At 39.3% G+C, this 27,649-nt stretch overlaps 2 protein-coding genes across 5 annotated transcripts in view; one reads left to right on the forward strand and one right to left on the reverse strand.

Annotated features, from left to right (window-relative positions):
* JAZF1 (JAZF zinc finger 1) overlaps positions 1-12,579 on the forward strand; it is a 200,605-nt gene extending 188,026 nt beyond the window's left edge. Inside the window, exons 4-5 of the mRNA XM_075745926.1 lie at positions 3,078-3,247; positions 10,225-12,579. Of these exons, the coding sequence (XP_075602041.1) occupies positions 3,078-3,247; positions 10,225-10,401 (347 nt within the window). The 3' untranslated portion in view covers positions 10,402-12,579. The remainder of the gene's footprint in view (positions 1-3,077; positions 3,248-10,224) is intronic.
* A 1,029-nt stretch (positions 12,580-13,608) lies between these two features.
* The window catches only part of TAX1BP1 (Tax1 binding protein 1), a 63,521-nt gene continuing 49,480 nt past the window's right edge, over positions 13,609-27,649 (reverse strand). For all 4 annotated transcript variants that reach the window (XM_075745930.1, XM_075745928.1, XM_075745929.1 and 1 more), the window contains 4 exons: positions 25,382-25,556; positions 24,889-25,037; positions 15,416-15,501; positions 13,609-14,752 (listed from right to left, as the gene is read on the reverse strand). In XM_075745930.1, the coding sequence (XP_075602045.1) occupies positions 14,551-14,752; positions 15,416-15,501; positions 24,889-25,037; positions 25,382-25,556 (612 nt within the window). In that variant the 3' untranslated portion in view covers positions 13,609-14,550. The remainder of the gene's footprint in view (positions 14,753-15,415; positions 15,502-24,888; positions 25,038-25,381; positions 25,557-27,649) is intronic.

Here is a 27,649-nt window from a genome sequence, read left to right on the forward strand (position 1 = left end):
GTACACCTGACGTGTAGCTGAGGGCCAGGGACGCCTGCTCGGCGTGGGAACGGCTTTGCAAAGCCACCATCCTTGGCCTTACAGTACTTAATTAAAATACCTCATCTAGGGGCTGTTTATTATGGCAGCGCCAACCTGTGTGTTGTGCTTTTTGTTTTTCCTCTCTCCCCCCCACTCCCTGATGTGTTGCATGCAATCAGTGAGGCACCGCATGGGTTGCTGCTCTTAGACACTGACAACTGAGGAAATTAAATTCTGAGGCGGAATCAGTTAAAAGCCTGACTAAATCAGTGTTGTTTTTCTATGGCAACTGAAACAACATAATTATTTAAAGGATAAATTTTTATTGCTAATGAATTTTTTTCAAGACAGTAAGGTTTTTTGCATTTGTTTATATGAGGACCCTCTTAAATACATTTCGGGATTTTTAATATTTTTTTTTAACAAGCAATTAATTCAGTAGGATACTATCAGATAAATGCAGTGATAAATTGCAGTTCCAGCTTTGTGTAAAGTAATATGTCTTTCAGGTACTTGGCACTGTTTTATTGTTTTGTGCAAGAAAAAAAATCTGTATTTCTATGGTTATTCATACTTGAAAAAGCTCATCATATTTGTAAAATCTGTAGTGACAAGTCTGGACTTAAAAACTTAAGACAATGGAGCATTTGCTTATACTGTTTAAAGAACTCTTTTGACTATACTAGACAAAATTTTCCATTTTTGTTCCGGTAAGCTAATTAAAAGAAAACCATAAGGATGGTCTGACCTTACAGGTGCTTACGGACACATTTTCGTTTGTTTTGCCTCTCTCCTTCAATGTGTCTACCTATAAGTGAAGCACAGGCAAAAGTTGTTACAGATTTGGGTCTTACTGTACAGAGTTTTTAGAAAAATTAAAAGGATGCCCTGAAAGTACAGGAAAACCTATGGAAATCCATTATTGCAATGATTGCTGCTTCTCCCCACTGTTCTGTTATCTTTTCCTTTATATACCATATTGTATATTAAGTTTTATAGAGCACTGATTGTTGTTTTATAAAAGCATGCTCCTTGTTATCACTGGAAGTAGTGATATCCTTAGTAGATGTCGTACAGTCTCAAATGATGTTTTCTTTAGAAGGAAAAAATCCTGTTTGGGAGAAAATCATCCCCTCTTAAGGGGGCTTACAAGAGGGGGTTATTATGGCAGAAATTGTTGGTATCAGTGTTTAGAATTGTATATTTTCTCATCCTATGACTGCATATTTGTATTTACAATAGAGTTTTCTGTTGCATTTGCTTAAAAAAAACCCCACTGAGCTAAAAAGTTTGAAGGAACAGCTTGAGGAATTTTTTCCATCAAGATACAATCAAGGGCAGGAAATCATAGAAGCAGAGTTGTGGTTTTGCCTCCATTTTTTTATTAGTTAATTAAACTATAACAACTCTTAACTTCATTTTAGGTAACTGTTCCTAGAGTTCAGAAATATTTTAAGAGGTCAATAATGCTTTCTTTGGCTTTTGCTCATTCGGTGTGGGATAAGGAGTCACAGTCAGCAGGGCAGAGTTTTCCAGATGTGCTGCAGAGCGTGTGTGCGTGTGCTCATGTCGACAGTTGTTGACGGTGGGAAACCATCCATCTTTCCTCATCTGCGCACCACCCTGTATGGACAAAAACCACAGGAAAGAAATCTGGATAGCCTGACATCTGTAAGCGAACTTACAGTATCTGATTAAAGCTCAGGAGCCCTGAGTACTTGCAGCTACCAGTTGACATGCGTTTGGACTCAATGACGGAGAGGTGCCGAGTCTGAGCGAGAGTACGAGGGGGGGGGAAATCCAAAGGGAAAAGTTAGAGATGATAGCTGTATATTTAGTTTCGCTAGAAGCAAAAAAACCCCAAAGACCCAGCTGTACATTGCAGTATGGGTTTTCTTTGCGAAGTCGGGATGTTTCTTTTTTAAAGCGCCGTAAGGCATCTGTCTGCATTTTCCTCTCAGAGTGCAGAGCTGCTTAGAGGCATGCACTTAAAGGGCATATGAGGGAAGCAAATAGAGCCATGCAAATGTCACATAACTGTCTTTAATAACAGGAGCTATTCCAGCACTCGGAGCCAAATAGTCTTTCAGCAGAAAGGATAAAATTTAGCAGAGCTGGGAAGGGAAAAAAAGAAAGGGGAGGGGAAACACAGCACCACCTCCTGCTGACACCACAGAAGTTTCCCCTCAGCTTTCCCTCTCTCTCTCTTTGTGCATATATTTTCCTTTTAATCAGCTGGGGCTCTTCCCTCCCCTGCTTTTTTTTTATTATTTTTACTGTATTCTTATAGTTGGAATTCTGCTTTCCTAATTTCTCTTGTTTCACATTTAAATTCTTCAGAGAATTCCATTAATAGTTATTGCAATTAAAAATAATAAATAAACTCAGCACCAGCTGCTCAAATGGCTGTCGTAGCATATCTGGAACATAATGCGGTCTGTTCAGGGCAGCCACACAATGCAATTTATCCCCACACCTGAGGGAATGAATTTCACAACTATAATTGCTACAATATAATTCTTATTAATGTTGTGCTATAATTCCTATTAATTCCAAAGGGCTAGTAAATGCATTAGGACTTGTCAACATATTATTTTACACTGTTTATGATCTGTAGAATTATGCTCTTCAGTATTGTATTGCATAAAGAAAAGCCTTAAAATTAGCTTTAATTGCGGGGGGGGGGGGGCGCGGGGGGGGAAACAACATTTTCTGTTCGAGCACTGGGAAAGAAGGAAGGATCCTGGTGTTTGAGGAGTAATGAAACTGCATTTTAAAATCAGTCCTTTGAACTTTCTGTGCCACACAGTTAACAGTTTATGAAGATATATTGATAATGCCTGTCCTGGTTATTAGAAAAAGAACCACTGGTGTCTTTATGAAGGAATAAATAACTATAAGAAAGATAGGTTTATAAAATTAAAAATAACTGTCTTCCAGCAAAGACAAAAGTGGGGAAATTACAAGTCATTGTAACTGATGTAATAAATGCAGAATGTGTTATCTTGCTGTGCTCTTATTTATTCTTGTTTTATCTCACCACTCTGCTTTTCTAGGTAGTGAATATGATGAGGAGGAAGTAGACTATGAAGAATCAGACAGTGATGAGTCCTGGACTACAGAAAGTGCTATCAGCTCTGAAGCTATCCTTAGTTCAATGTGCATGAATGGAGGGGATGAGAAACCTTTTGCCTGTCCTGTTCCTGGATGTAAAAAAAGATACAAGGTAAGGAGTAGTGCAGACCTACCTTATTTCCTGCTGATGTAGTGAGGGGGGGAAAAAGCCGCTAAAATCAATTTATACCTTTGTCATTTAATAGACTTTTCACGTTTATTTTTGTGGTATTTTAGCAGAGTACCTATTTTATTCACTGGTTTCCTCTCAAGCACAGCCAAGTTACCAATTTTACAAAGGCTGCAGCCTTTTGCATCCCTGTCTGTAAAGAGAAATTACATATGGTGACTCTTCTGCTTCACACATTTTAACTAGATTTCTATTATTTAGACAAATTAACTGCAGAATGCAGGAGGTACTATCAGCAAAATAATCTCTTGGGTCTCTTTCAGAGACACTAAATAAAAAGCTTCTGCCCATCAGTGCCAGAATGAATTCCTTCTGCGTAACTGCTAGAAATACTGCCTCTCCTTTAGTGAAACTGTGCCCAGCGTACTTTTCCTGGTAAAGGTGAGGTGCGAGAGGTGGTGGTTCATGTTTTGCAAGTCAGAGGTCACCTCAGGAAGGCAGAGCCTCAGAGAAATTCTGGCATCATTCTGCCCTGGGTCTGAGTCTGTGTGACATGCTGGGAAACAATTCCCACCCACCCCACCCCGTCCTATCCCTGCCTTTTTAATTACTCTCCGTCATGAGAAATTTTTGTCCATTTATGGGAGTGAAACACCTTTAACTTTGAACCTTGAGCTGGCTGGTACAGAACATGCCGTGATGTGAGAACAGGAGTATTGCTTCACGTGAACCGGTGCAGAGACAGATGACACTGTATTGAACAGTTTGGGCTGTTCAATATGGTATGGTTCGGTATGGTATCTATAGTCATTGACATTTGGGAACAGAAATAGCATGTTGGCACAGTTCCTTTAAGTCATTTTCTGAAGTTTTTGCATGAGGTACTGGAAAATTCAACCACTGACCTATACCCTAGAAAAAGCAGAGGTGGTTGGGTTGGTTTTATGCTAATTTTATTTTATGGCTTCTCCTTTAAATAGTTGAAATGTAGGGTCTTAAAAGAGAACAGAAATATGAAAGAGAAATATAGGAAAACCAATAACATTTGAGATAAAACAGTTGTGACAAGAATGAATAAACTGTGCGTGAAACCGTGTAGTGGACAAAAACATGTGTCAGTGATGCTGCAGCTGTTCTGGACTAGGGCAGCTCCCATAGCAGCAAATCACAAGACTCCAGTTCGTATACAGATCAGTTAATACTGAAAATACTTACTCAAAACATGATCAAGAAAGCAGCGTGCTTATTTCTTAGTGACATACAGTCTTTTTTTGCAGAGATTAGCCTGAACTATGTAGTGGTTATTCTGCTCTTCGGGTACAGGAAAAACTGAACATCTCCAGGGACAGGGCAGAGGCAAAGATGTTTTCAGACTATTTGCAAGTGTTACTTTGCAGATATACCCACATTATTCAAGATGAATATTTTTTGTGTGTGTGGTAGAAGCTGTGCCGGATGAAGGGTGTAGTATAAAAGCTAAATCCCTAGCTCAGGAAGCAAACAAGCCATGGTGATTGTTAGAAGTCGCTGTGCCCACAGGGCATCTATGCATTGCAGAAAACATTCACTTAATGGCAAAGGCTAGAAGGAGAACCCTGTAATTTGCTATATCCTGTCTGTTCTCTGTTTGACTGCCAGCCCTCTGTCTTTTTATTGCCCAAATAAGCAAGCTGTTTCTGCCTGCTTCTGCTATCTCACTACCTTCATCTCAAATGCATGAGGACTGTCTAAGGGATATCTTGTACACCATTAATGTTAGAACACTTGGACAGGGAACAAATTAACAACCCTTAGAGAGGCTGACAGGCAGAGACCAGCAGCAAATAAAAACTACTGTATTTTCCTAAGAAACTCACCTCTGTTTAGTCCTGATAGGAAAACACATTTCCTTAAACTGCCTCACCTCATTTCTCTTTTCAGTGTCCTGTTTCCTCCCTTTTTTCTTTTCAGCCTCATTTTTTGTCTTTTTACATTTTTATCTTTGTTTCCTTCCTTTTTAGCTTTGTGTCAGCTGTGTTTCTTATTTCCTCTTCATCTTCCTTCTGCTTAACCCCTTTCTCTGATGAATTATTTGCAGAGTCTGGGTAGGGAGTCCTGTGATCAAAGCACTGGGATTTTCTGGTGGGTACTGGATAATCACAGTCAGGGCTGTAAAACAATTATAGAGCTCCAAACAGGAACACGGACATGCACATACAGTAATTGCCAGGCTTACTTTACAGCTGAGAAAAAGATGCATTGCTTTAGGGAGAAAGGAGGAAAGGAGGATATACACAGTTTTCTTTTGTCTGGCCTTAGGTGACGTACATTTGAGAAGCAGAAATGTTATTTTTAGATGTGTTATTTGTATTACAGTACTGCTTAAAGGACCCAGTAGGGATGGGGCTCCTTTTTGCAAACAATGTACAAGGATAAAAGATGGCCTCTGCACTGAAAAGTCATTATGGAAAGGTAAATAAGACAAGAATGAGTACAACAAATACTCCCAAGGACTGGTTTGGGGTGGACAATGGAAACTGTAATGAGAACATGTTTATACACAAGCCCAGATGAGTATCAGAAGACCCTCCTGGCCTCCTGCCCAGCTGCCATCTCTTGGCAGTTTCCTGTAGGCAGTACAGAAGAAGTGAGTCATAAACATTTAGTTGTTCTTCAGGAACTTTCTTTTTTCTTAAGAAATAAAATTGCTTGCTTATAATGTGTATTGGTACTCTGTATATAGTATGGCATAGATTTTCCTGAGGAGCCAAAGATTCTGGGAGGAAAAAACTTTTTAATTGTGTGTACATTTGTTTGTGGGATAGTCAGAAATGGTGAAATTAATCTGGAGCACACTGACTTCTAGACACTTAAACCATTAGCCTCTGAACTAATTCCTGAAGCGTGCTTTCTTCTTCTCTTAATTATGGGTACTGACACAGAGAACAAATTATAAGTATTTTACAGTTTGCCATTTATGGATTTCTTTTTATATATATGATTTGTATTTGATGCTTTAAATTTAATTTTTAGAAAATCATTTGCATGATTCAGAGGAACCCAAAGATCTTATCCTCCTGTGGAGTTCACCTTCACCAGATTTTCGATTTACATCCACAATTAAATGCCCTGTCCAGGAGTCTGTGGGTATTGAGTAGTTAACGTGCTTTGCAAAATGCCACCTGTAGGAGCTAACGTGGATTTATGAAGCTGGCAATTAGTTTTCCTTTTATTCAATACCACCTATGTGTGCTAGTAATTTGGTTTTTAGCTCTGGAGAAGGACATTCAAAATACGTATATGATGTAGATAAACGTATTCAGGCAACTTCCAAAGACCAAATGAAATTTAATACATAATAGATAAATACAAAAAAAACCCCACAAATAATGCCTATATACTATTATAGAGAAAACCCTAGACTATTTGTCATATTTTTTCTAGTTTGTGCAAAATACAATAATAAAAGAATAACAGATTTCCATGCATGCAAAATGTAGCTCCTATGCATGACTGCTTTTTGGCCTTGGGCAAGAGGGGAAGTGGTATCTTTCAAGAATGCCACAACATTGGGCTTGTCTTTCTGGTAGGTAATGGGATAAGGTAATGGGTCCTTGGCCAGTCGGGTGGGCAAACCCCCGGGAAGGCTGATCTAAGAGCAGCGAGACTCGGCAGAGCTTAGGGAGGGAGAATACTGATGTGAGAGAGGGAAAGAAGGGAATTTACTTGAAAGAAATGAGCAAGCCAGAACTTGAACATTGAGCAAAGAGGAACTGGACCCACAAGGTAAACTTCAAGAGGAGCAGCCAGGAGGTAGAAAAACATATGTGAATGTCCAAGTCTGAAACAAGAAACCTCCCAAACCATCCTTGTTGTCTGTGTTCCAACATGAAGGGGGTGGCAAGCTCCCACACCTGCAGCGTAGCGGCCTCGTAAGTACTGCCTGCTGTGCAAGGGGCCCTGCCCACCAAGTGCCCTTGTGTCCATGCAAACCAGGTAGTGCCAGTCTAAACTTCCATATCTCCTCCTGATCTGGTCCCAGGTTAATAATTGTTTCCTCCTGTTTGAGATTTTAGAGTGCCCTTCTATACTGCCATCTTCTTCCTCAATCATTTGTAAGAGTAAATAATGAGCAACCTAAGTAACTAGAGCAATAAAAGTGATGTATGAGTTTGGCAGTGGGTTTTGCCATACCTCAAGAAACTCAACCCAGACATACAACAACGTGTTTACATTACGGCAGTGGAAAAAGTGCTGAAGAGTTGACTGTAATTCTAACAACAGTTTTCTTTTGGACAGGAGTACAGATCAAATTTCATGTTACACTAGCTCCTCATACTCTGCGAGGCTTACTGTGACTGCGGATTTAGGGCATCTGCAGCAATTGATAGTAGTTTGAAAGTATCTTAAAGTGATTTCTTACAGAAATTAAAAGTCTAAACAGGTTTCTGTAGTTTCCAAAATTATATATATAAGTTTGGGGCTAACTTTGTTTTCAAATTTCACTGCAGAAGTAAAACTTTAGCAGGTCACCCCCAGATTTTCTCTTCTTTGAAGGCACAGGTCCTTAACAGTGCTTAGATGTTGACAGATGCCCTATGACAGTCCTCACGCCATCAGTGACATCCCCAACCCCCTCACCCCAAGGGTCCTGCGGGTGCTGAAGGTTGTAACTGTGTGAAAGCTGCCTCAGGACCCCAGATAACCTGCAGGGAATTCGCTTGACTGGTCTTGAGGATGGTTTGTAGCTTTGATGTGCTCTTGGCTGTCTTGGTACTACTGTCTCCTACCTCCTCTGAACACTCGTCACCCAGAACTAACCTGTACAAAAGGCTCGTATTTGTATGTTTGGTTTGTATTGGAGCCTGATAATGCTCATCTCCCACAGCTCAGGTGACAGCTGTGCAGGAGTTCTCCAGTATCACTAAGGGTGTAAAGGCCAATTTTGGGGCTGGATTTGCAATTTCAAGTGAGGATTCAGTGCCTGGGTGCTCTAGAGGAGAGAAGCATGAATTTGTGGGCAGAGCAGTTGCTTGGAGGCTTGCACCCTTTTTCCAGGGTGGATATTTTAGGCTGTTTTTCTTTCTAAAGGATTTCCACAAATCAACCTCTCCAGGCACTCAGGCTGCCCTCAAACACCACTCAGCGGTACAGACTCCACTGGGTGTTCTGAGTTCTGACGAGAATGGTACCATGCTCAGCTTTATGACTGAAACCGGAGAACTGGTTTTGCTTAAAGATTAAAAAATACATTGCTGCAGTGCCACAATTGACGTGCAATAAATAAGGACCAGCATTTTACATTGTGAGAACACCGCAGCTATCTGGGAGACTGGGCGGTTTCTCTTGCAGTTACACTCCTCCCTGCTTTCCTGATGGGACCTTAAGTTCCTTACACTCCTCTTGCTGTGTTGAGAGCAGAGCAGTGGGTGGCAGCACACAGGAGGCTGTCGGTCGGGAATGGGACATAACGCTTGTGATTCTCACTCCGAAGTTGGATTAGAAAGTAGGGGAGGAGAAAGGGAAGTGCTGGCAGGAGAGCGGTTGTGAAGAGGTTAAGCTTCTGCCTTTCTAGGGTTTGCTTTCTGATGTATATAGAGTCTTGTGGAGTTTTAGGAGTTGTAGCTCTGGTCTGTTTACTGAAGGCTGTTTCTTTTTCCTTTTTTTTTTTTTTTTTTTTTAAAACAACTTGTCTAACTTGTCTAATTGCTGCAAGTTTCAAGCTGGAGCTTCCAATTACTGTAAGCTGCGCGTTAATAAAACTGAACTTGCTGTTTAAAAAGAGCCAAGGGGACTTTTCTTGTGTGGAACACCAGGCGGTGGTTCAGCAAAGACAAAATCCCTGAAACTTTTAATTTAGTGGGTTAATTAATATCCATGCCATTAATTGATTTTGGCTTTTTTAATAGTTTAAAAAAAAAACACAAACCCTGAGATATGTATCTAGAAACACTAGAGAGGACACAGTAGAGCCTCAGAGCTGTGTCTTGTCACAAATTGTCTTGACATCTTTTTTCTTCCTAGGAGAAGCTCTAATGAAAGACAGTTTGCCTTTTCTCTTTTATCCAAAAATTCAAGCTCTTTTAGTGGAAGCAGATAAGAGAGACTCCAGTAAGGCAAACCCTACATCAAGCAGTATCACGTACTAGTGAGACCGCAACAGCTTCTTCCACTTCTGCCAGAAAGATGTGAGAAGGAGGAGAGGGGTACGATTTAGATGTATGTTTAGTAAGGTTCTTAATCAATCTAGCAAAAGTGCTGCCCGTTTCCCAACTCTGTCAGCATAAGGGTAAGTGTGATGTGGTGCTGGTTTTCGTTCTTTCTCTCCAAACAACAGTGGAGATGGGTTCTCTAGTTTTAGCTATAGAGTATTCCCAAACAATAGCTATTTTGAAGATGGTTTCTCTGGATTATTTTCTAAAAGTGCCCTGTGTAACTCTTTAAGTTAAGTGTTCCCTGCAGTTAATTCATTGGAGACAATGTGTAAACTACCAGAATTTGCTGGTGCCTAAAGACATATCTAGAAACAATGACACAAAACGGAACACACACACCATGGGGGGAGCTTCAGCTTTTTGAAGAAGTGTGACTCGAGTCTTCATGCCAATTCTTTGTTTGCTTCTAAATGAACCTCTGAATAAAATTTGTCAATGCTACATGGAAAAAAAAAAAAAAGAGAAGCAAAGAGCATCTCTGTGTGATCCCATTAACTGGTATTTTTTGGAAAGTGCCATTCGTTGGGAGATAAAAATCAGGATTCCCCAGGCAGACGAATGTCACGTGTTGGAAGCACAGCACACAGATTATTCTCCTTCTTATCCCACCTTGTATTTTGAAAGCCCAGCACATGCGTAACACCTCGCAGGAGTTCTGAGCAATTTGGGTGATTTTGCCTGTAAGGTTCATCAATTTTTGTTTAACAGGAAGCCAAGCCATTACCAGACCACTCAACCACTAATATTGTACTTTCTCACTCACAGAATGTGAACGGTATCAAGTACCACGCCAAGAACGGCCACAGAACACAAATCCGCGTACGCAAACCATTCAAATGTCGCTGTGGAAAGAGTTACAAGACAGCTCAGGGCCTGCGGCACCACACAATCAATTTCCACCCCCCCGTGTCTGCTGAGATTATCAGGAAGATGCAGCAATAACATGCTGGTCACAAATGTGCCAAGAAATCCTCACCAGCAGTTGCTGATTTTGAGAACAGCCACCTTTTTCAGGGGAAGCATTCAGCAACCCTTTAAAAAAATTAAATGCATGCTTTAAGATTTTCTGTAATTTTGGAATGATGTCTCTTTGTAGGGTTAATGATTTTGTACATTTGCACATGTAATCATCATACCCATTTTCATTTCTTTGAGATAAGGTGCTATAAAAGCTATAGGTTCTTCAGAACATTTTTTCTCCGAAACAGAAAAAAAATGGGGGGGGGGGGGGCGTTGCATATTTAGTTGTACTGAAGTGTTGAACAGGAGTGAGAGGAGGAGAGCTTGGCACTGACATCCCTTGAAGATTGTAATGTGATGACGACTTTTGATGCATCTGTCAATGTGTGTGCAAAAACCAAAACCAAACCACCCTCGTCAAACTCTAGTTAACATGCCTTACATAATGGAGTTATCAGTGGAGTAGCAAGTCTTTTACGTAATGGAAATATAAATAAGAAAGAATGTTTAACATAATATGCTAAAAATATTTTCATACTTAAATAACATACATAAAAAGGTGTGCTTGCTGTATTTTATATTATCTTGCAAATCTTTTTTTTTTCCCTCTTGAAATGCTGAAAATCTTGCCATTTGAACTAGTAAACAATCACTTTAGTGTTAGAATTTATTTTTTTTTTGTACAAGATGTCATATTATGTTCATGCCCATCAAACTTTTGAGGACCAATATCCCAGTCCAACTAAATAGTTACCCCTGAGCTATCTGTTAGAAAGACACTTGGAAATACTTAAGTGCAAATTTATGTGTGTGTGAGAAACAATTTTCTTCATCTCAGATGAAGTTTTAAAGCACTTTGTAGTTCTCTATTGCCAACAGATTTAATGTTTTATGTGTTGCCAATTCTTGCAACTACTGTACGAGCATGTGCCTGTGGTTGCAAATAAAAATTAAAAATTCTACGCATGGTTTAAGGAGGTCCGTTATTTGTGCTAAGGGAGTTTCTAATGCCTCTCCCTCGTGTTCTTTGTATTTTGAGATTTTTCTTTGTGCTTTTTTTTTGTTTTTTTTGCTTCTCCTTGTAGGTCACTGCATTCCATTTGGAAGTGTCTGTTTAGCTTTACGTTTAATTTTGCTGAAATATGACATATGAGCCTTACTGAAGATTAAGTGCTTCTTGCAGCAGGTGGTCAGAGACTGACTCAAACCAAAAGCCACCCCGAGAGCGCTTTGTGTCTGGACCATACCCGAGCGGTTGCTGCTCGCCACCCTGCCTTGAGCACTCTTTTCCCACAAGTGCTATTCTTGGAGCCGAGGTGGGCACCCCAGCCCGAAACACCTCGTACTCCATGAGGGTTAGGGAGGAACTCACTGTTGTAAACAAACACAGCAATCGCCTTTGCTTAGCTCCTGGTCTTTTATGTGCAAAAGAAAGCTCAACTACAGGAGGAATGAGCTTGCCCTGTATTTTTTTTTTTCCCCCAAAGCTTTACAGGAAAACTTGGTAAAAGATAATTACCTATTCTCAAGAGGAGTAAAAGTCTCGTTAAAACACTTAGGCATCATCCTAATGAAGCAGTGTTTAGAACACCCAAACTGAAATACAACATCCCTTTTTTCAAACCTTCGAGAGGTGCCCGTATCATAGGGCGCTGCCAGCCAGGTTTAAAGGCTGATCCAGACATGCGCGTGAGCGGTGCACACCAGCCCCAGGTGGCCGCTCCCCCCCTTCCCCAATTTTGGCAATAGATCTGGCCAACAAACGTGTTTTTGGCTCTGCTCCTAGTGCAAGAAACTACAGGCTGGGTAAGTTCGTTCAACAGCTAAACAGTCGTAAAACGTCATTGTTGCATGTAAATTCCTTTCAACTATAAAAATGAAATTCCAGTTTCTATTTACCTATTCATTGTGACAGTATTATTAAACAGGTAAAGATGGGACTATTTTGTTATACTGTGTATAGTGAATGTATTGTACCGTGTCTGTGAAAAGTGTGCTTTAAATTATATTTTCATATGTTTTGTTGGGGACAAAGTACTTTAAGTTTGAAAGCGACAGAGGTTTGTTTTAGAACTGAAGGCAACTTAAAGAATTCCTGTCAAGAAAGCTGCTTATAAATGTAAATCGAATCACATTTAAAATAAACTGCCTCTGACTTAAGGAGACTGCTCTGTGCCTGTTCCTAACTTCTTGAAGAGTTAACTTCTTGGGCTGTATGTACACTTTTATTTGTGTATTTTACTTTTGTATCATCAAACCCTGTAGTCAAAAAAAAAAACCAAACAAAACTTGAAGCAACTTAAGCACTACACCCTTAATGCACAAAATTACACAGTGTGGAGGAACAAAAATGGAGCATTTTGATGTAATCAGTCAAAAGAACTTGAGGGGGCAGGGACTCTTTCTTTCCAACATGGCAGCAGGGCTCAGGTGACCAGATAAAATTGGTACTGATGCCACAGCAGCCCTTTTTATGGTGGGCTGTGGGTTACCGTTCTTCTGAAGGCTTTCGGCAATGAAGTGGCGATTGCTCTGAACGGAGAAATCATTGAAATTTTAATTGGGTGAGGGTTTGGGATCAGTATTTGATGCAAACGCTGTCATAGTTCCCTGTATATACACACATCTAAGAGAAGCCTCTGCTTTGGCACCGTCGGGGTTTGAGGTTCTCCTGCCTGTGCAGGACACCAACCTCAGTTGTTTTTTTTTGTTTGTTTGTTTTTTAAGTCTTTAACATGATAACTAAAAATATTTTGGTTTTATAGCCTGTTCTGTTTTCACATGCTGTTGAATTACAGTAAGAAAACAAATTGACAAAATAGTATTTCTGTGCTTCCCTCAGCCCATCTCTTGACATGAAATTCACTGCTAAAAAAAAAAATAAAAATCTAAGACTTAGAACACAGAGGACTGAGGGAGTAACTGCTACCCAAGACACTGCAATTTATCTGTGTCATGCAGCTTTTAATAAATCCCACACTGAACAGGATATTGCACATGTTCACAAGAGAACTGCAGGCAAGAGAAGCTACTGAAAACCTGAATCCCTGAGTCTCTCTCAAATAAAGAGCATAAATAGACATGAGCAACAGTTTGTGTCATACAGAGCTGAAACATTTTCTGCAAGTATGTAACGCCTGAACTCTGGTTTATTTCAAAATGAGCGGCAGGAAAAAAAGGACCACTGACTCCATGAATAATTTTGCTTTTAATGTAACAAGACTACTGTACAACAAGTGGAAAGCAAATATACTTAATACAGTTAAAGTAAATATAAAATGTTTAGATATACACACATGTTTTTACTTACCGGAAAGAAATACATAAAGTTAAAATGCAGAAGGTTTTAAAAGCCCGAAGCCAAAAGGAACACAATTCACTGTTGTGAAAATAGAATGATATTTTCTACTGAATGCAACTGCAACATAACAGCAATGATTTTTCTGAACAATTACTTTTAGGCATTTAAGCACAGCAGTTTCATTCAACTCCAAAATACTGCCTTAAGGTATAACGTACTTAATTTAACATTATCCCTTACGGCAAACATTCTATATGTAAAACTGAAGTGTTTGCCATTACTTTTGTTGCAAGCATGTAATCTCACAGTACATGCAGCTACATTTCAGAAGTGTACTAGAAAACTATATTTTTGTAGGGTAAGTTATGTAACTTTTTGATTTAACTGTTACTCAAAGAAAAACTACATACATTTGCTAGGAGAAACATCTGGTTATTACATTTTTAATCACGCCTCAGGTGTCATGGGCAAGAGAAACCCCAGGGGGTTTGGTGGCTTTTGTGAAGCAGCTGAAGAGCATCATGAAACTGGTCTCTCTTTTTCTGAGGCTAAGTCATTCCCATGTCCTTACAAATTCCACTGAGTAGAGGAATAAATAGCTACACACACAACAAGGTGGGGTGTTGTGGGGGAGTTTAGTATAATGTTGGAAGATAACCCAATAGCAGCTTACAGCCACAATTCATCATGGCTCCCATGAGAGTACATCAGCTTTCAGGCAGAAGTTTGCGCTGTTACAGAAAAGCTGCGCTGTTTTTGTTCCGTAGGTGGACTACTCAAAGTTAGGGTTGTTTTTTTTTTTTTTAAGCTACACTGCAAACAAAGTGATTTTAATCAAAATTTAATACGTTCTGATCAAAGTGCGTCTGAACGTGCCTCTCAAACCCTTGCTGATCGTAGTCAGGCGGAAACTGCTCACTGCACATGGGGCACACCTTCCAGTGGCTCTCCACGTGCTCCTCAAACTTGCTCTGGTCATAGTTAGGTGGAAACATCACATCGCAGAGAGGGCACTTCTTGTGCACATCGAAGCTTCACAAGGAGGTGGAGAGAGAGAAGGAAAGAAGGAAACAGTTACTTGATCTGTTACTGCAAAATAAAATACAAAAGTAGGATCCTGTTGCCACCGAGGTTAAGAGCTTTACTACAAGCTTAAATTTGAGCAGACTCTGTGTCTAAGGAAGTACCACACGGTTAAATGTCTTTGCTGAAAGTGCTCGGTACAGTTAAAGTAGTTTTACCAAGGAATTCTAAACTAACCTGGCATTCTAAAAGCGACATAATTTTGACATAATTCCAGCTACCACTGAATACAAATCTATTCTATGTCTTAATGGCCAAGCAGTTTCATGGGAAACCACTCTCTCTGCTCATAAATGCTTGCTCTTAGCAAACATAACACTTTATAAAAGCTCTAAACTTAGGTTCACAATTAGGTTGGAAAGAGGGGGGGGGGGAAACAAAAGTTACTCATTCATTTACCAAAAAAAAAAATTGTCCAAATGCCATCAAAATAAAGTACAGCACAAATAGTCTACCCAGTCTCGCAGCATATTCTCTGCTAGCTAACTGTAAACCATTCATTCATTGAAAATGCTTAATCGTTTTTCATCTCCACCCGTGCCTTGAGTAAAAAAGTCCAGTTATATAGAAACCTACCCATGCCCTTAAGGACCAGTAAAAGATAACATTTACCTGGAATCAAAGCAGAAACCTGTTCCACGTTCGTGCAAGAGAAGACTTGGAGGATCAGGAGCAGAAGGTACAGTGTTGTCATCGTCCTATTAAAAAAAAAAAAAAAAAGGAAGTATTTTAAATAATACCCACTAGAAGCAGCTTTTTTCCCCCCCCCCTCCTCCAAATCCATTTTTTGTTATCAAGCATAAATGTGGAGGGAATTTACCTTTCACTTTATAATCTCTGCAGCGTAAGTTCTACTCTAGTGTGCAAAAGGCAGACGTGGTTAAAGAACACGGAAAGCTAAGCACAGGCTGCCTTTGGGCCGCGGACCTAGAGCAGAAATCTGTGCTCATACCGCGAGAACGCTCTTGCTAACGCAGCGGGTAAGGAAATGCTGGTCAACTGGCTGTTAATGCCTGGGGGCTAAACCAGAACAGAAAAACCTGTGTCAAACTGAATGCGGGGCATCACACTACAAACCATTAGAGCATTTTATCGAGAGCTAAAACTCAAAAATAAATTCTAGAGAATTGAACGTCAAGTCAGACTTTTTAAATCTGTCAATCTAAATTTCAACATGGGAAAAAGAGACATTGATTTCAATTCCCAGCATCTGCCTCCCGACGGTCAGTTTTGAGTGATCTGCCCAGGCTGCTCTCACCAGCCAAGCATGTCCCACTGCCGTCAGGCACATCAGCTAAATTGCCCTGTTGGGCCTGCTTCCTCTCCTCGGCTCTGTCAGCCGGGCTCTCCCTTCCCCGACATTAACAGCACATAAATAGCTGCAGCAGGCACTGATGAGGATCCCTCTGCTGATGGACAAGCAGGTTTTGCCTCAGAGCTTCTGTCAGGTTAGGAAGGCAGGTCCCCTGGGGAATACGCTGCTCCTCACAAAGAAGAAAAACCCGCCTGCACCGGGAAATTCTCGAGCAGAAAAATGAAGAATTCCTACAGTGAGTGGATTCTGAGAGCTCTCTTCTGACAAGCAAGGGGTCAGAGCACTTAGGCTTTGCAGGTTTGGGGATTTTTGGTTTTTTTTTTTTCAATCCATGATGACATTATTACAAATTAAGATTTAAATAAGCACAGTGATATAAGCAAACACAACTAGGGGAAGAAAACCACACAAAAGGAAAATAAATTGAAGGAAGAGGAAGAAAATCAGAACTGGGTTTGTAACCCCGTTCTTTATGCACTATCCAACTATTCATTATATAGCATCTTGGTTCTGTTCTGCAATTAGTGCAGCACAAAATCTACTCATTTCAAGGTGGGAATACAGGTAAATTCAGCAAGATTTTTGAAACCCCAACACCTAAATCATTTTCCTTCTCATCTCAAAGACACCGTACATGCAAGAATTATGAATTATTTAGCTGATCTTCAAAAATGGATGTGCAAGGGACCATCTACAACAGCCTACGTGCCATACCCTTTATACAGATAACTATACGTATATCCATGCCTATTTCATTTTTAGGCTAACATACTTTGTCCTCATGAAGAGTTAATGGAAACAGGGCAGGATGGGAAGATTCCCTCAATATTTTTCTTCTCCTGACAACAGCTGTTTAGTTTCAACCACTTAACGTTTCCATTAAGCAGCTAGTGGGGCTTGCTGTGACAGGTGCTAGCAGCAGACATGTTTTGCTGTCTAACTTGCTTGCTTTGCACCTGCAGTAAAAAGGGCATATGGGTTTTAAAATATTATTTGTTCCTTTTGTCATGAAAGAGGTAGGATGTATATATTAAAGAAGAAAAACTATTTCAAGTACTCTTGTGCTACAACACTACAGCTTATATAGTGCCAAAAACGCAGCAAATTTGCTCAATACCAGACTCTAAGCAGAGCAGGACTTACCTGAAAAAGTGATTGTGCATCTTCCTTCAAAAAACAGTTCCACTACAAACACAGGCCTAATTAACATTTAAATCCTTCAGAAAAGGCTTTCTTACAATTTACTGTTTGTCACTCAGTTACTTCTCCAGCACTGGGCATTTTTTCACAGCACTGATTAATACTTGGTTACAAGTGACGAAGTGGATGAGGTGCCTCAACTTCCTTAACTAAGTTTTGTTTGGGACAGATTAGCAGGCCTGATGAAAAACACATAGGTCATCCATTATATTAAGGGTTATTAGTGTTAGTTGAGTAAGGAGTCAGGATTTACTAATGCTAAATATTAGCTTGACATATAGGGGCATTAACCTACATTATGTGGCTGACATGATACAGATGGGTGTCTCTTCCCATTGAAAATTATGACTGCATTCAGCAAACCCCCAGTTCTAGAATGGGTCTTTCCTGGACCTGAAAGAAACCACTGAGCTGGATGCCCAACTGTAACAGAACACAGAACTAATCACCCCTGAAGTAATCCATCTTCCAGACAGATGTTGAATACCACAGAAATTTTAGTTTCCCTATCAGAAAAGGAAACCTCTCAGCCTTCATGCACACATTACACGAAGATTAGAACCTACTGAGTGACAACTGAAATATGTTCATGAAACACGTTATTCAAGCAGAAGTGATCTTACCAATGCCCTCCGTCTATTTCTATTAGCTATGTCAGCAGAAGGAGACTGCTTTAGCATCAGCTTACCCACAGGCGTATTTCTGCTCTACCACCACAGTCCGTGGGAAACCCAAGATTTTAATTAGACTCAACAAAATGCAAACTGATTTATATAAAGGCTTGCCATTTTAAAAAAATATCAGCGCTGCCTGTCCACCTTACATAAAGCTTTAATAGGTTAATAGGTTGGGTGGGGTTTTTAGTTTGCTTTGGATGGGCTTTTCACATTATTTACTCTAGTTATTTGTTTGTTCAGTATTCCTCCCCTCCTCCCTTTTTTTAAAAAAAAAAAAAAAAAAACACCACCACATTTGGGATACTGTTAGTCATTTGGTAAGATAAAATTGTTTACATCTCTTGTTCTTTCTTTCACCTTCTAGCAGCCTGATACCCTGCCATGTACAAACATAATGTTCCTCCTCGTTCCTTTTTGAAAAACTGATTTGAAAAAAAAGGTACAAAGCTTTCCCCAACATGGGCACACATGCACTCTCCTGCATCGCTGCGTTGTACGCACTGGTTTCAACAAAAGGCAAGTACAAGTTGTTAACAGTTTTTAAAAAAAAAAAAAAAAAAGGCTTTGCTCATGTCAAAGTAACATTGTTTGCTATGTCCTAAGGATAAAGCCTTCTCATGATCCAGTTCAATTAATTTTAAAAATCACACTGTGTGTTCCTTACTGTAGCTTCTGACCCGTGCACCATATATGAATGGCAATACTAAGTATGTACTGATATTACACTGTTAAGATATGAAAAGTCTGTCTCTCCAGTGTACTTTTGCTCTTGGCCAAGTTCAAAAAGAAAGATCCGTTCTTAACCTTTTGTTATGTTTAACCCAAACAAGAAGAATGCAAACCTATATTGAGCATACCTCAATGTGCACATTGCAGAGATTACTGTATAATCAAAGACTGGTCAAACAGTAAAAATGAGAACGTTTTTTAGCCTGAGAGTATTTCACAGCTATTCTAATTACAAGTTACACTAAACAGTATACAATCACCACTAACTAGTCTCATGCACTGCCCTGGGGTAACTTGGAACTTCTGGAAAACACAGAAAATGTCCCATCGTATTGGACCCGACAGCTGTCTATTCCTGTCATTGCAGATGTACAAAACTCCTGCAGTGTACCGTGTAAAACAGAGAACTATATGAAGGGAGGACAGCTCTTACCCATCTTGGTTCACAATCCCTTAGTGCCCAGTTTCTGACAGCTAATATAACCAATAATACATTCTTTATTCTTATAAGAGTGATATTACATACGCTTTTCAACCTGTCATTTAAAAACCGGTCACTTTCCCATGGTAAAACAAACCATCCCCTGAAGACTCATAGGGAGAAGGCCAGTTCAAGCGGCTTTGCAGAAGGAGTTTGACAATAATTGCCAGGAGGCCGGGCCTCAATGGCTCGGCCCGTGCTGATATTTTAAGCTTAGGCACCAGCTCACTCTCAAGACCCCAGGGTCAAGTCGCCCAAGTTATTTGGACAGAAGCCCATACTCCATATTTTGAGAGAGAGACAGTTTAATCTGCCCTTTGTGTAGAGCCAGCTTCCTTGCACTCCAGACTGAAGACCGGGGATATGGCTGCTTGCTCTTAGTCCAAGACCTCTACAGTACCCCACAATGATGTAATACAGTCGATATGAGGCCTCAGGTCCTTACGAAAAGAGTCTGATATCAGGTACTGACAGGCTGGAACCATGGTTAGTAAGCGTAAGAAATAACAGGCCTTCTGAATTCAGAATTTTGGATAATTCGGTTAATGAATTATGAAGGATGCCTTTAACATCATGACTTAACTATCAGCACTGGTCTGTAACTCTGACTCTCAAATTGCCACAGTGAGTTCCACAGATTATATGAATCAAAGATTAACAATAATAACACACAATAAAGCATGGTAAAAAAAGAGAGGGTTTGCCACTAGAGGAGGAAGAAGGGAAAACTGGACCTTAACTGTCAGAGATAAGCACAACTCACCTAGTTTTACCAAAACTAGCCAATTTTTTCCTCAAGTACTGCTTTCATGATTACGGTTGTAATCAGTTCCAAGACTGCCAAACAGAAATTAGAAACAAAGCCGTGCAACACTGTACAAAAACCACAGACTTGAACAATCCCTGTCTCCAATTTCTACAGCTCATTTTACCATGCAACAATGGGGAAAGCAATACCCATCTCAAGCTTTAAACAATAAATGACCAACCACACCACTAACGTATAGTGCGAGTAATCTGGAAAGACGAATACATACATTTTCTGTTGGTGACTCAGCTCTGCTGTGTGAGTGAAATCAAACAAACTCTTTTAGGTGTCTCTACCTCTCTGCAAGCAGTCTGGTCCTCCAAGAGGTACCCAGATACCAACTGCTCCTTTTATGTCGATCCTACAGAAAGGACAGTAATTGGCTGCCAGGGTAAGATCAGGCTAATGAAGTGTGGTGGTGTTAGGGGTTTTTCTTCCTAGAAGAAAGACCATTTTGGATTCATCTCAAAAAAATAGCCTGACCCGGCTGTCAGTTGCCAAAAGTTACACCCTCCCACCCCCCACAAATTTACTGTGACTAACAACATTGTTTAAGAGTCTCAGGATAGTTACTCTGGGCTTATTGCCAACTATAATCAGGACTACATTTCTAAAACTCACACTTTACTATTAAAAACATAAATATGTTTTGTTTATGGATCTCTCCCATACATACCTGCTTCTAGAAATTATTTGCTCCAAATGATTACATTTTGGTCAATTATGGGAGCATGAGTAGTGCTGAGTAGAAGATGGCAAGAATTGGTGGCAAGTCAACTATTCTACACAAAATCACCGTGTGCGTGCTCACCTGGCATGATTAACACAGACCAGCTTAGCCCTCTCAGAAATCACAGTTTAATTGGCCAAAGTTCCAAAAGCCAAAGCTATGAAGAATTCCACAAAATCTTCGAGTTATACAAAACGGATGTTTTTCATGTCAGCCAAATACATGGAAGTGCCTGTTCCCAAGGAACAAAGTTTTGGGAGAAACAAAATTGGAACACAATAGGAACATTAAAGAAAAATTCTGATGCATTTGGAGATGTATCCTTACTTGACCTATAACTCAGAGTAACTGAAGACAGTAAAGGCAGCATAAGTTTCAGCATAGCAGGAGTGTCACCGTCACCTGATCTTATACTGCTACTCAAGATAATGGTCAGTAACAAAAATGTCTTCACTGCAAAGTAGAAAGGGAAGCCTACTACACTCAGGTAAGAGCAAACAGCATTCTCCTTAGGAATGTGGAAACTAAGTTCAGGTCACATTAGGAGCAAATGCTGCAGCAGAAGGATCATCTCAATCATGAGCTTGAGAATTTTGTAACTTACCAGTAGGAAAGACAAAAGTACTTTGTAGAGGAATACAAAGATAGCAGCTGTGCTCCACAGAACTGAAGATCAAATCATTAGTTGCAAGAACAGAAGCATCCCCATGAAAATAATTCATGCACAACTTTAGCATGAAAATAATCCTCTTGAAGTGAGCATAGGGTACCTGAGATGTCTTTCCTTCCATGAATGGGAATGGTACGTACCCTAGTACCCATCCAGTACTGTACGGCTATGCAAAAATCCCGCCTCACTAGGCCAAAGGTGCTCATAAGGAGCGTACAGAACTTCTGACAGTGGAATGAGAAACCAGCAGCAGGTGAACAGAGACCACACTGGCACCCTTCTTCCCCATCGCCAGCCAAAAGGATAGTAACTATCTTGTGCCATACCTCTAATCTGTTAATATAATCAAAAGACTCATTCTTTCCTCCTTGGGATAGGTAGAGGGATCAACCAAAGCTGTCTCACTGAGATTATTAAGAGGTGTATTGCTTAAAAGTACACATGATGACAGCCACGTCAGCTCTACAGGCTGATAGTTCTTTATCAGGAAGGGAAATGGAGAAGCACTTATCTGTTAATGTAGGAAACTATGCTTGATCCATAATAGTAAGCAATTTACAATTCTAAGGACACAGAATAGAAACGTATTTTATTTCTTCATATATTACAGACAAGGGACCATGAGTTAAATCTTTTTCAGCAAAAGACAGAAAGCATATAAATGGATCATTACCCACGAATGCAAGATTCCTTTAAGCAAAAGTAAACCTCAAACGCACCTCAAACAAGTCTGTTACAAGACTGATGAAGAAAAAGCTTGCATTAAAAAACAAACAAAACAAACAAAAACACCATACAAAGACTTTTCAAAAACAAGGAGACACATGGGATTCCTGTACAGAAGGTTTGCCTCAGTTCAGACAGGTCCAAGATAATTCACTAAAGAGGACAATTCCAGTTCAAGTAAAAGAATCAAGTTTTACTACAAAAAAGAGAACTAAGGAGTTCTGATTTTCTCTGGATTTGTCTTGCATTCTCCCTAACACTTCTCCTCCTACATAATCTCATGTTCTCTTCCTGTTTAGTTCGATTAGTGACCAGTTTGCAGCCATACTCAGGCTGATTTGCCAGCTGGCGGCTGGCTGTTAGAACAAGAATTGATTAAGGGGTGTCTCTTCTCCCAAGAGACTGTAAAAAAAATCTGTAGGAAGTCAGTATCGAACACCTCTACCGCATGCACAGGAATGTAAACAGAAACTACCACACGTAAGTTTGACTTCCTAGACCCCCTCATAGTTTGCTGACCTATTCCTTAGGCTAGGTGAATGTCCTAAAGGAAAGGAGGTCCCATTTCTGGCTTTCATTCTGTAGAACCAAGTCACAAAGCCTTTCTCACACATGCATGCACACACTTCCCTACTCTCACCTTACAGACTGAGAAAAGCCTATTTTAGTCATATCTGAAAAGTCTGTTTAAAGCTGTGTGTATACAACATCTACCTCCTTCTCCTGCGTATCATAATATTGGCCCAGGGTCTCAAAGATGTGTCATCTTAGATACATGATGATGATCACGCCTACATTATAGGTAAACCACCACCAAACATCCATGAAGTGGTGGAAGTGGCTGCAGCACCTTCAAGTTCTTAAACTAATATAACGTGTAGTAATAGGAAAGTGGAGAGGAAGACAACAGACGGTAATACTTTAAACAAAGCAGCAAGACTACCAATCCTGGGTCTTCCGGGAGGGAATCCTCCTCTAACAAAAGGCTTTACATCTTACTGGTTTAAAAATGCACAGAATTACATCTTAAATAGCTTATTTTAAAAAACAGTAGAACAAATGGCAACCTCTTCATATTTATCATTTTATATTTGCTGTTTCTTCTGCACAAACGACAGGCTCTCCTTGATAATGAATTGCCTACATGTATGGACATTTTATTTCTTTAAATACTGCATTAGAACTGTTTTATCTTTGGCATACTACTAAGTCTTTCTAGAAAGATTCTTGCAACTACTCATTTCCATATAAATTTGTACACTCCACACACAGTTTATTTTTTGAAGGAGCAAGCAACTGATTCTCATTTGAATGTGTAAAAAAAAAAAAAAAAGATAAGTTATTTGATTTAAAGGCACCTTTTCTCAAGTTGAACTTTATTTAAGTCTCTTATATTCCATCTCATTACAAAAATCCAAGCTGTGTCAGCAAATGAGCACAAGACTCTAGCACTGTTTCTCTTGGGTTTGCAAGAGGGCAAAGCACATAGATCAGAAAGAACACCCTGCTAATTAAATGGAAGCAGATGACTAAAGAAGAGAAGAGCTTGTCACATGTAATATCTACGTCAAGAATGATCAGATTAAGTATGCAAAAAGTGAAGTAAAGGTGGGCAACAGCATTAAGCTCACATTCTAGATCTTGAACAGGCTGCAAAAGTTCTGACAGTTTCTCTAATTATTCACAGTAATGGACACTGGGGGCAAAAGGTAGGAGGGAGAAATACATTTTTCGCCATTATAGGTGCTGAGCACCAGGGCTAAAATCATGCCTGTCTGAACACTGATCAGTTTCTGCAAAGGTTAATAGCAATTAAATGTGGCAAACTATACTAAATGAGAAACAGGTCATGATACCACTGTACTTGCAAAGAGCACAATACTTTGCAGAAAGGTATTTCTTGTTTAATATTTTTGAAGGTGCAAGAGTACTTAGAATAAGAAAGAGTAATAAGTCTGTTCCTGTTCAGATGAAGACATACAGTCCAGTTTGTTACAGAAGCCAATTTACTAAAACCATTTTTTATACCACAGCATGCAAGTTAACTGTACTAAAAAGAAAAGCTAACCAGTTTCCCCTTAAAACATGCAAAGCCCTTAAAAAAAAAAAAATAAAATAATCGGTGAGAATCTGCAACTTTCAGTCTAATCAGCTTTAGGTAACAGTCAATCCGCTCTTCCAAATACGCCTAACAGCCAAAAAAAAATTCCAAATGGAAATTAATAAACGTAGATTTGCAAAAGACAAAACAAAAGATTTATACATTAGAATAAAATATCTAATAATATAAACATTTTCATTCAGCATTTAACTGAAAATGCTGGTATCTGTATCCTTCAAATTTGTATTTTTTCTGTTACAATTTAGTTCCTACATACAAATTAGAAAATGAGTAAGATGTGGCGACATTCTGAGCCCTCATTCACACAGCAGAGAAAAATCAGAATGAGTTGAGAATACTTGGATTTTTCTACTTTAGTATTTAAAAAGATTAGGAAGCTACTGTCCTAATACCCAAAGAAGCTGTCAGTAACTCAAGAAACTGGGGGAACAAGTGTATTATCATCAATTGATGTGCAGAGTTTTCTCCTTCAAAGCAAGCAAAATTCACCTAAAACATTGTTCATGGAAAAGAAAAATCAATGCTGCATTTATATAACAATGAATCAGGCTTATCAGATACTGAAAACCTATGTGCAACTCTTGATTACTCATTAGAAGAAAAAAAGTAATAAAAAAGGTAACTTGCATTGCTATCCTCGGGATCTTCTAAACCATCAGGTCGACTAAGATTGCGTGAAGGCTGACTACACACTACATCATCTTCTAGGTCCCAAAAGGAAGTTCTAACAGGTGGTCTTTGGATCTCATCAGGATTAAAAGCGCCATCTGCTCCATCTGAAGAAAAATGAATTACAGCACCTTTGTTCAGCAGAGTTTGTATTTTGAGATTACAGATGCGCTACCTTACATTAAAAATCAACACTTACATTTTTGGTTTAGATAGTATAAAACAATAGAAGACAAATCACCTTTTTCAAAAGGTGTCTCTTTAAAGCTTTGTTTACCTAATTGATTCTCATCAGTAAAATAAAGGCACATTAATGATTCGCATCAATCAATAAAGGCTCTGTACACCAGTATAAAGATTGCTGGTACTTAACCTGCACTAAATAAGCCACTACTTTTGAAACAGAGAAATAAATTATATTGGGGGGTGTGGGGGGGTGGCATTTACTTACCTCTTCTTTCCTGAATTGCATAAGGGTTTCCATATTGCAATACCGGTAGTCTATTCGGCACTGCAGGCACTGGTCCGTTTTCCTCTGAATACGGGTTGCGAAAGTGTAGTATCTGTTGTGAAACCTGCCCTTCCATCATCCTTCCAGCTTGATTACCTGGTGTCCTGCCAAGTTCCTAAATAATGCAAAGTTTAAAATGTAATTAATCCATGGAGTCCTAGCAAAGTTTGATATTTTTATGGACTATTTGTTTTTAAAAATACATCTGCTAATCCTCCCACTGTCTCTTCATCTTGCTGTCATGCCAAATATACCATACATACCAGAAATAGTCAATGAAGAAAAAAAAAAATACAAAGAAGATATTTTAAAGATTTTTTTTTTTCTCATTTTGTCATCAGTTAATTCAAATTACATAAACAGAACTGCCACTTTTTTCAAGAAATATCTGCATCCTTTACAATGAGGAAAAATCAGTTCAATAGGTAAAAATTGGTGGATTAACAGTAACAACTAACGATAATGTACAGTGAGAAAAGTTTTTAAAAGTTACAATTAAAAATAATCCTTTTTTCATACCATACCATTAAAGAATGTACCATTTTAGTAGGTGAAGTACATCTATGTACATACTCAACATAATTCACTATGAATTCCTGAGTGACAGATATTTGAAGAACTATTAAGTATATCACACTGGATCCTTTCTGGTATCTAACAGCAGCAGAATGTTGACCTACATGAAGTGTAGCTTAACATTCCACTTTCAGTAGGAAATTAAGAACGTTAGAACAAACTTTTGTTCACTGTCCTTCATATGCATGCACACATACATGGGGAAAGAAACCAGCAAAGAGAATTCAGAAGCAGTTTCATGTGTTTTCTACAATGTAACTTCCTTAGAGTTACCCTTACTTGCACGCACAGTCACATAGGCACATTAAGCTCTGTACATTTATTTGCAGGTGTGTAGATGTAGCTGTGTTTAAAACTGGAAGAGAATTACTTTGGCCAAATGTAGAGATCCTACCAAATATATTCACCTAAAACTATACCTACAGAGGCAAAGATCTGTTCCTTTTCCTTGTTCTCAGTTCCTTTAAAAATCGATTTTTAAATACACGATGAAATATGTTAGACCAGTTGGAACAATTTTATCCTGGTTTGTGATTCTGCTTGGTGATCATGTTCCACTTGTAATTATTAGGGGATTTTTTAGTTGTTGTTATTATGTCAAAATATTTCTATTACCATTATACCAAGTATAGCCAAAAACTCCCTTGTCCTACTCACTGCTAACACAGCTGAAATTTTTGCATATTTGTCCTTTTGTGAACAGAAAAAAAGAAAAAGGAATGTTTGGGGTTTTTCAATTAACATACAGTATTATCTACGAAGTTGAGAAGTGGTTTGTGGCTTGCAATGACTGAAGATATGAGAACACTTCTGAGTTGCACTGTAAAGCAGACTTAATCCAGTTGGTACCTTTTTGGTTTTACATTCAAAAAAGACACACAGTATAAAAAAAATTACAATCTAAATGTAAATCAAAGGCAGAGGGGGGGGAAAAGAGAACAATGAAGTAATAAGACAGGTCAACATATTAAGAAGTGATTTCTACATCAATAGCATGAAGTTGTCAGCTTCTTCGTGGGCATGAGGGAAAAGCTAGTTTGCAGGAGCACCCTGAAGAAAATACTGTTACTCAGTGGAAATCTCTCTCCAAAACAAAACAAAATAGCATGGAAAAAAGCACACAAGTATGCACATTTGAAAATGTAACAGAACAATGATGAAGCATGGTCTCACAGATCTACTCATGATATTTGAACATAGGGAAGGAAAGAAGACAGAGAATGGTAGGTCAGGAAAGATCTGGAAAGGATGCTGAAAGCGGAACAAGTAACTTCTGATAAATGCAGCACAGGCTGAGAGTCAAAATGATGAGCTAGGAAAATGCTGTGTACCCTACAATGCTTTCTGAATGAAAGCAAGTGAGAAAAGGTTTCTCCCATCTAGGCTAGAATGGGCCGCAGCAGGTGTGACAATTCTATTGAAATTCTGGGCAAGATTTTTAACTTGATGGGCAGCTGGAGGAGACCACATTGCAGATACTTTTTACATCAGCAGGACTTAGGTAAACACTGGGATAACAAAAATTTAAAAACGGGTCAGATTGGTACAGCAAATCGTCTTCATTCTAGACTATAACCTAGGTATGGTGGTCACGCCCCTAGCAATCATGCAAAGGCCCCTGAATATATATGT

Source organism: Balearica regulorum, chromosome 2 (genome assembly GCF_011004875.1).
Source record: "Balearica regulorum gibbericeps isolate bBalReg1 chromosome 2, bBalReg1.pri, whole genome shotgun sequence".
In the NCBI taxonomy this organism is placed as follows: domain Eukaryota; kingdom Metazoa; phylum Chordata; class Aves; order Gruiformes; family Gruidae; genus Balearica; species Balearica regulorum.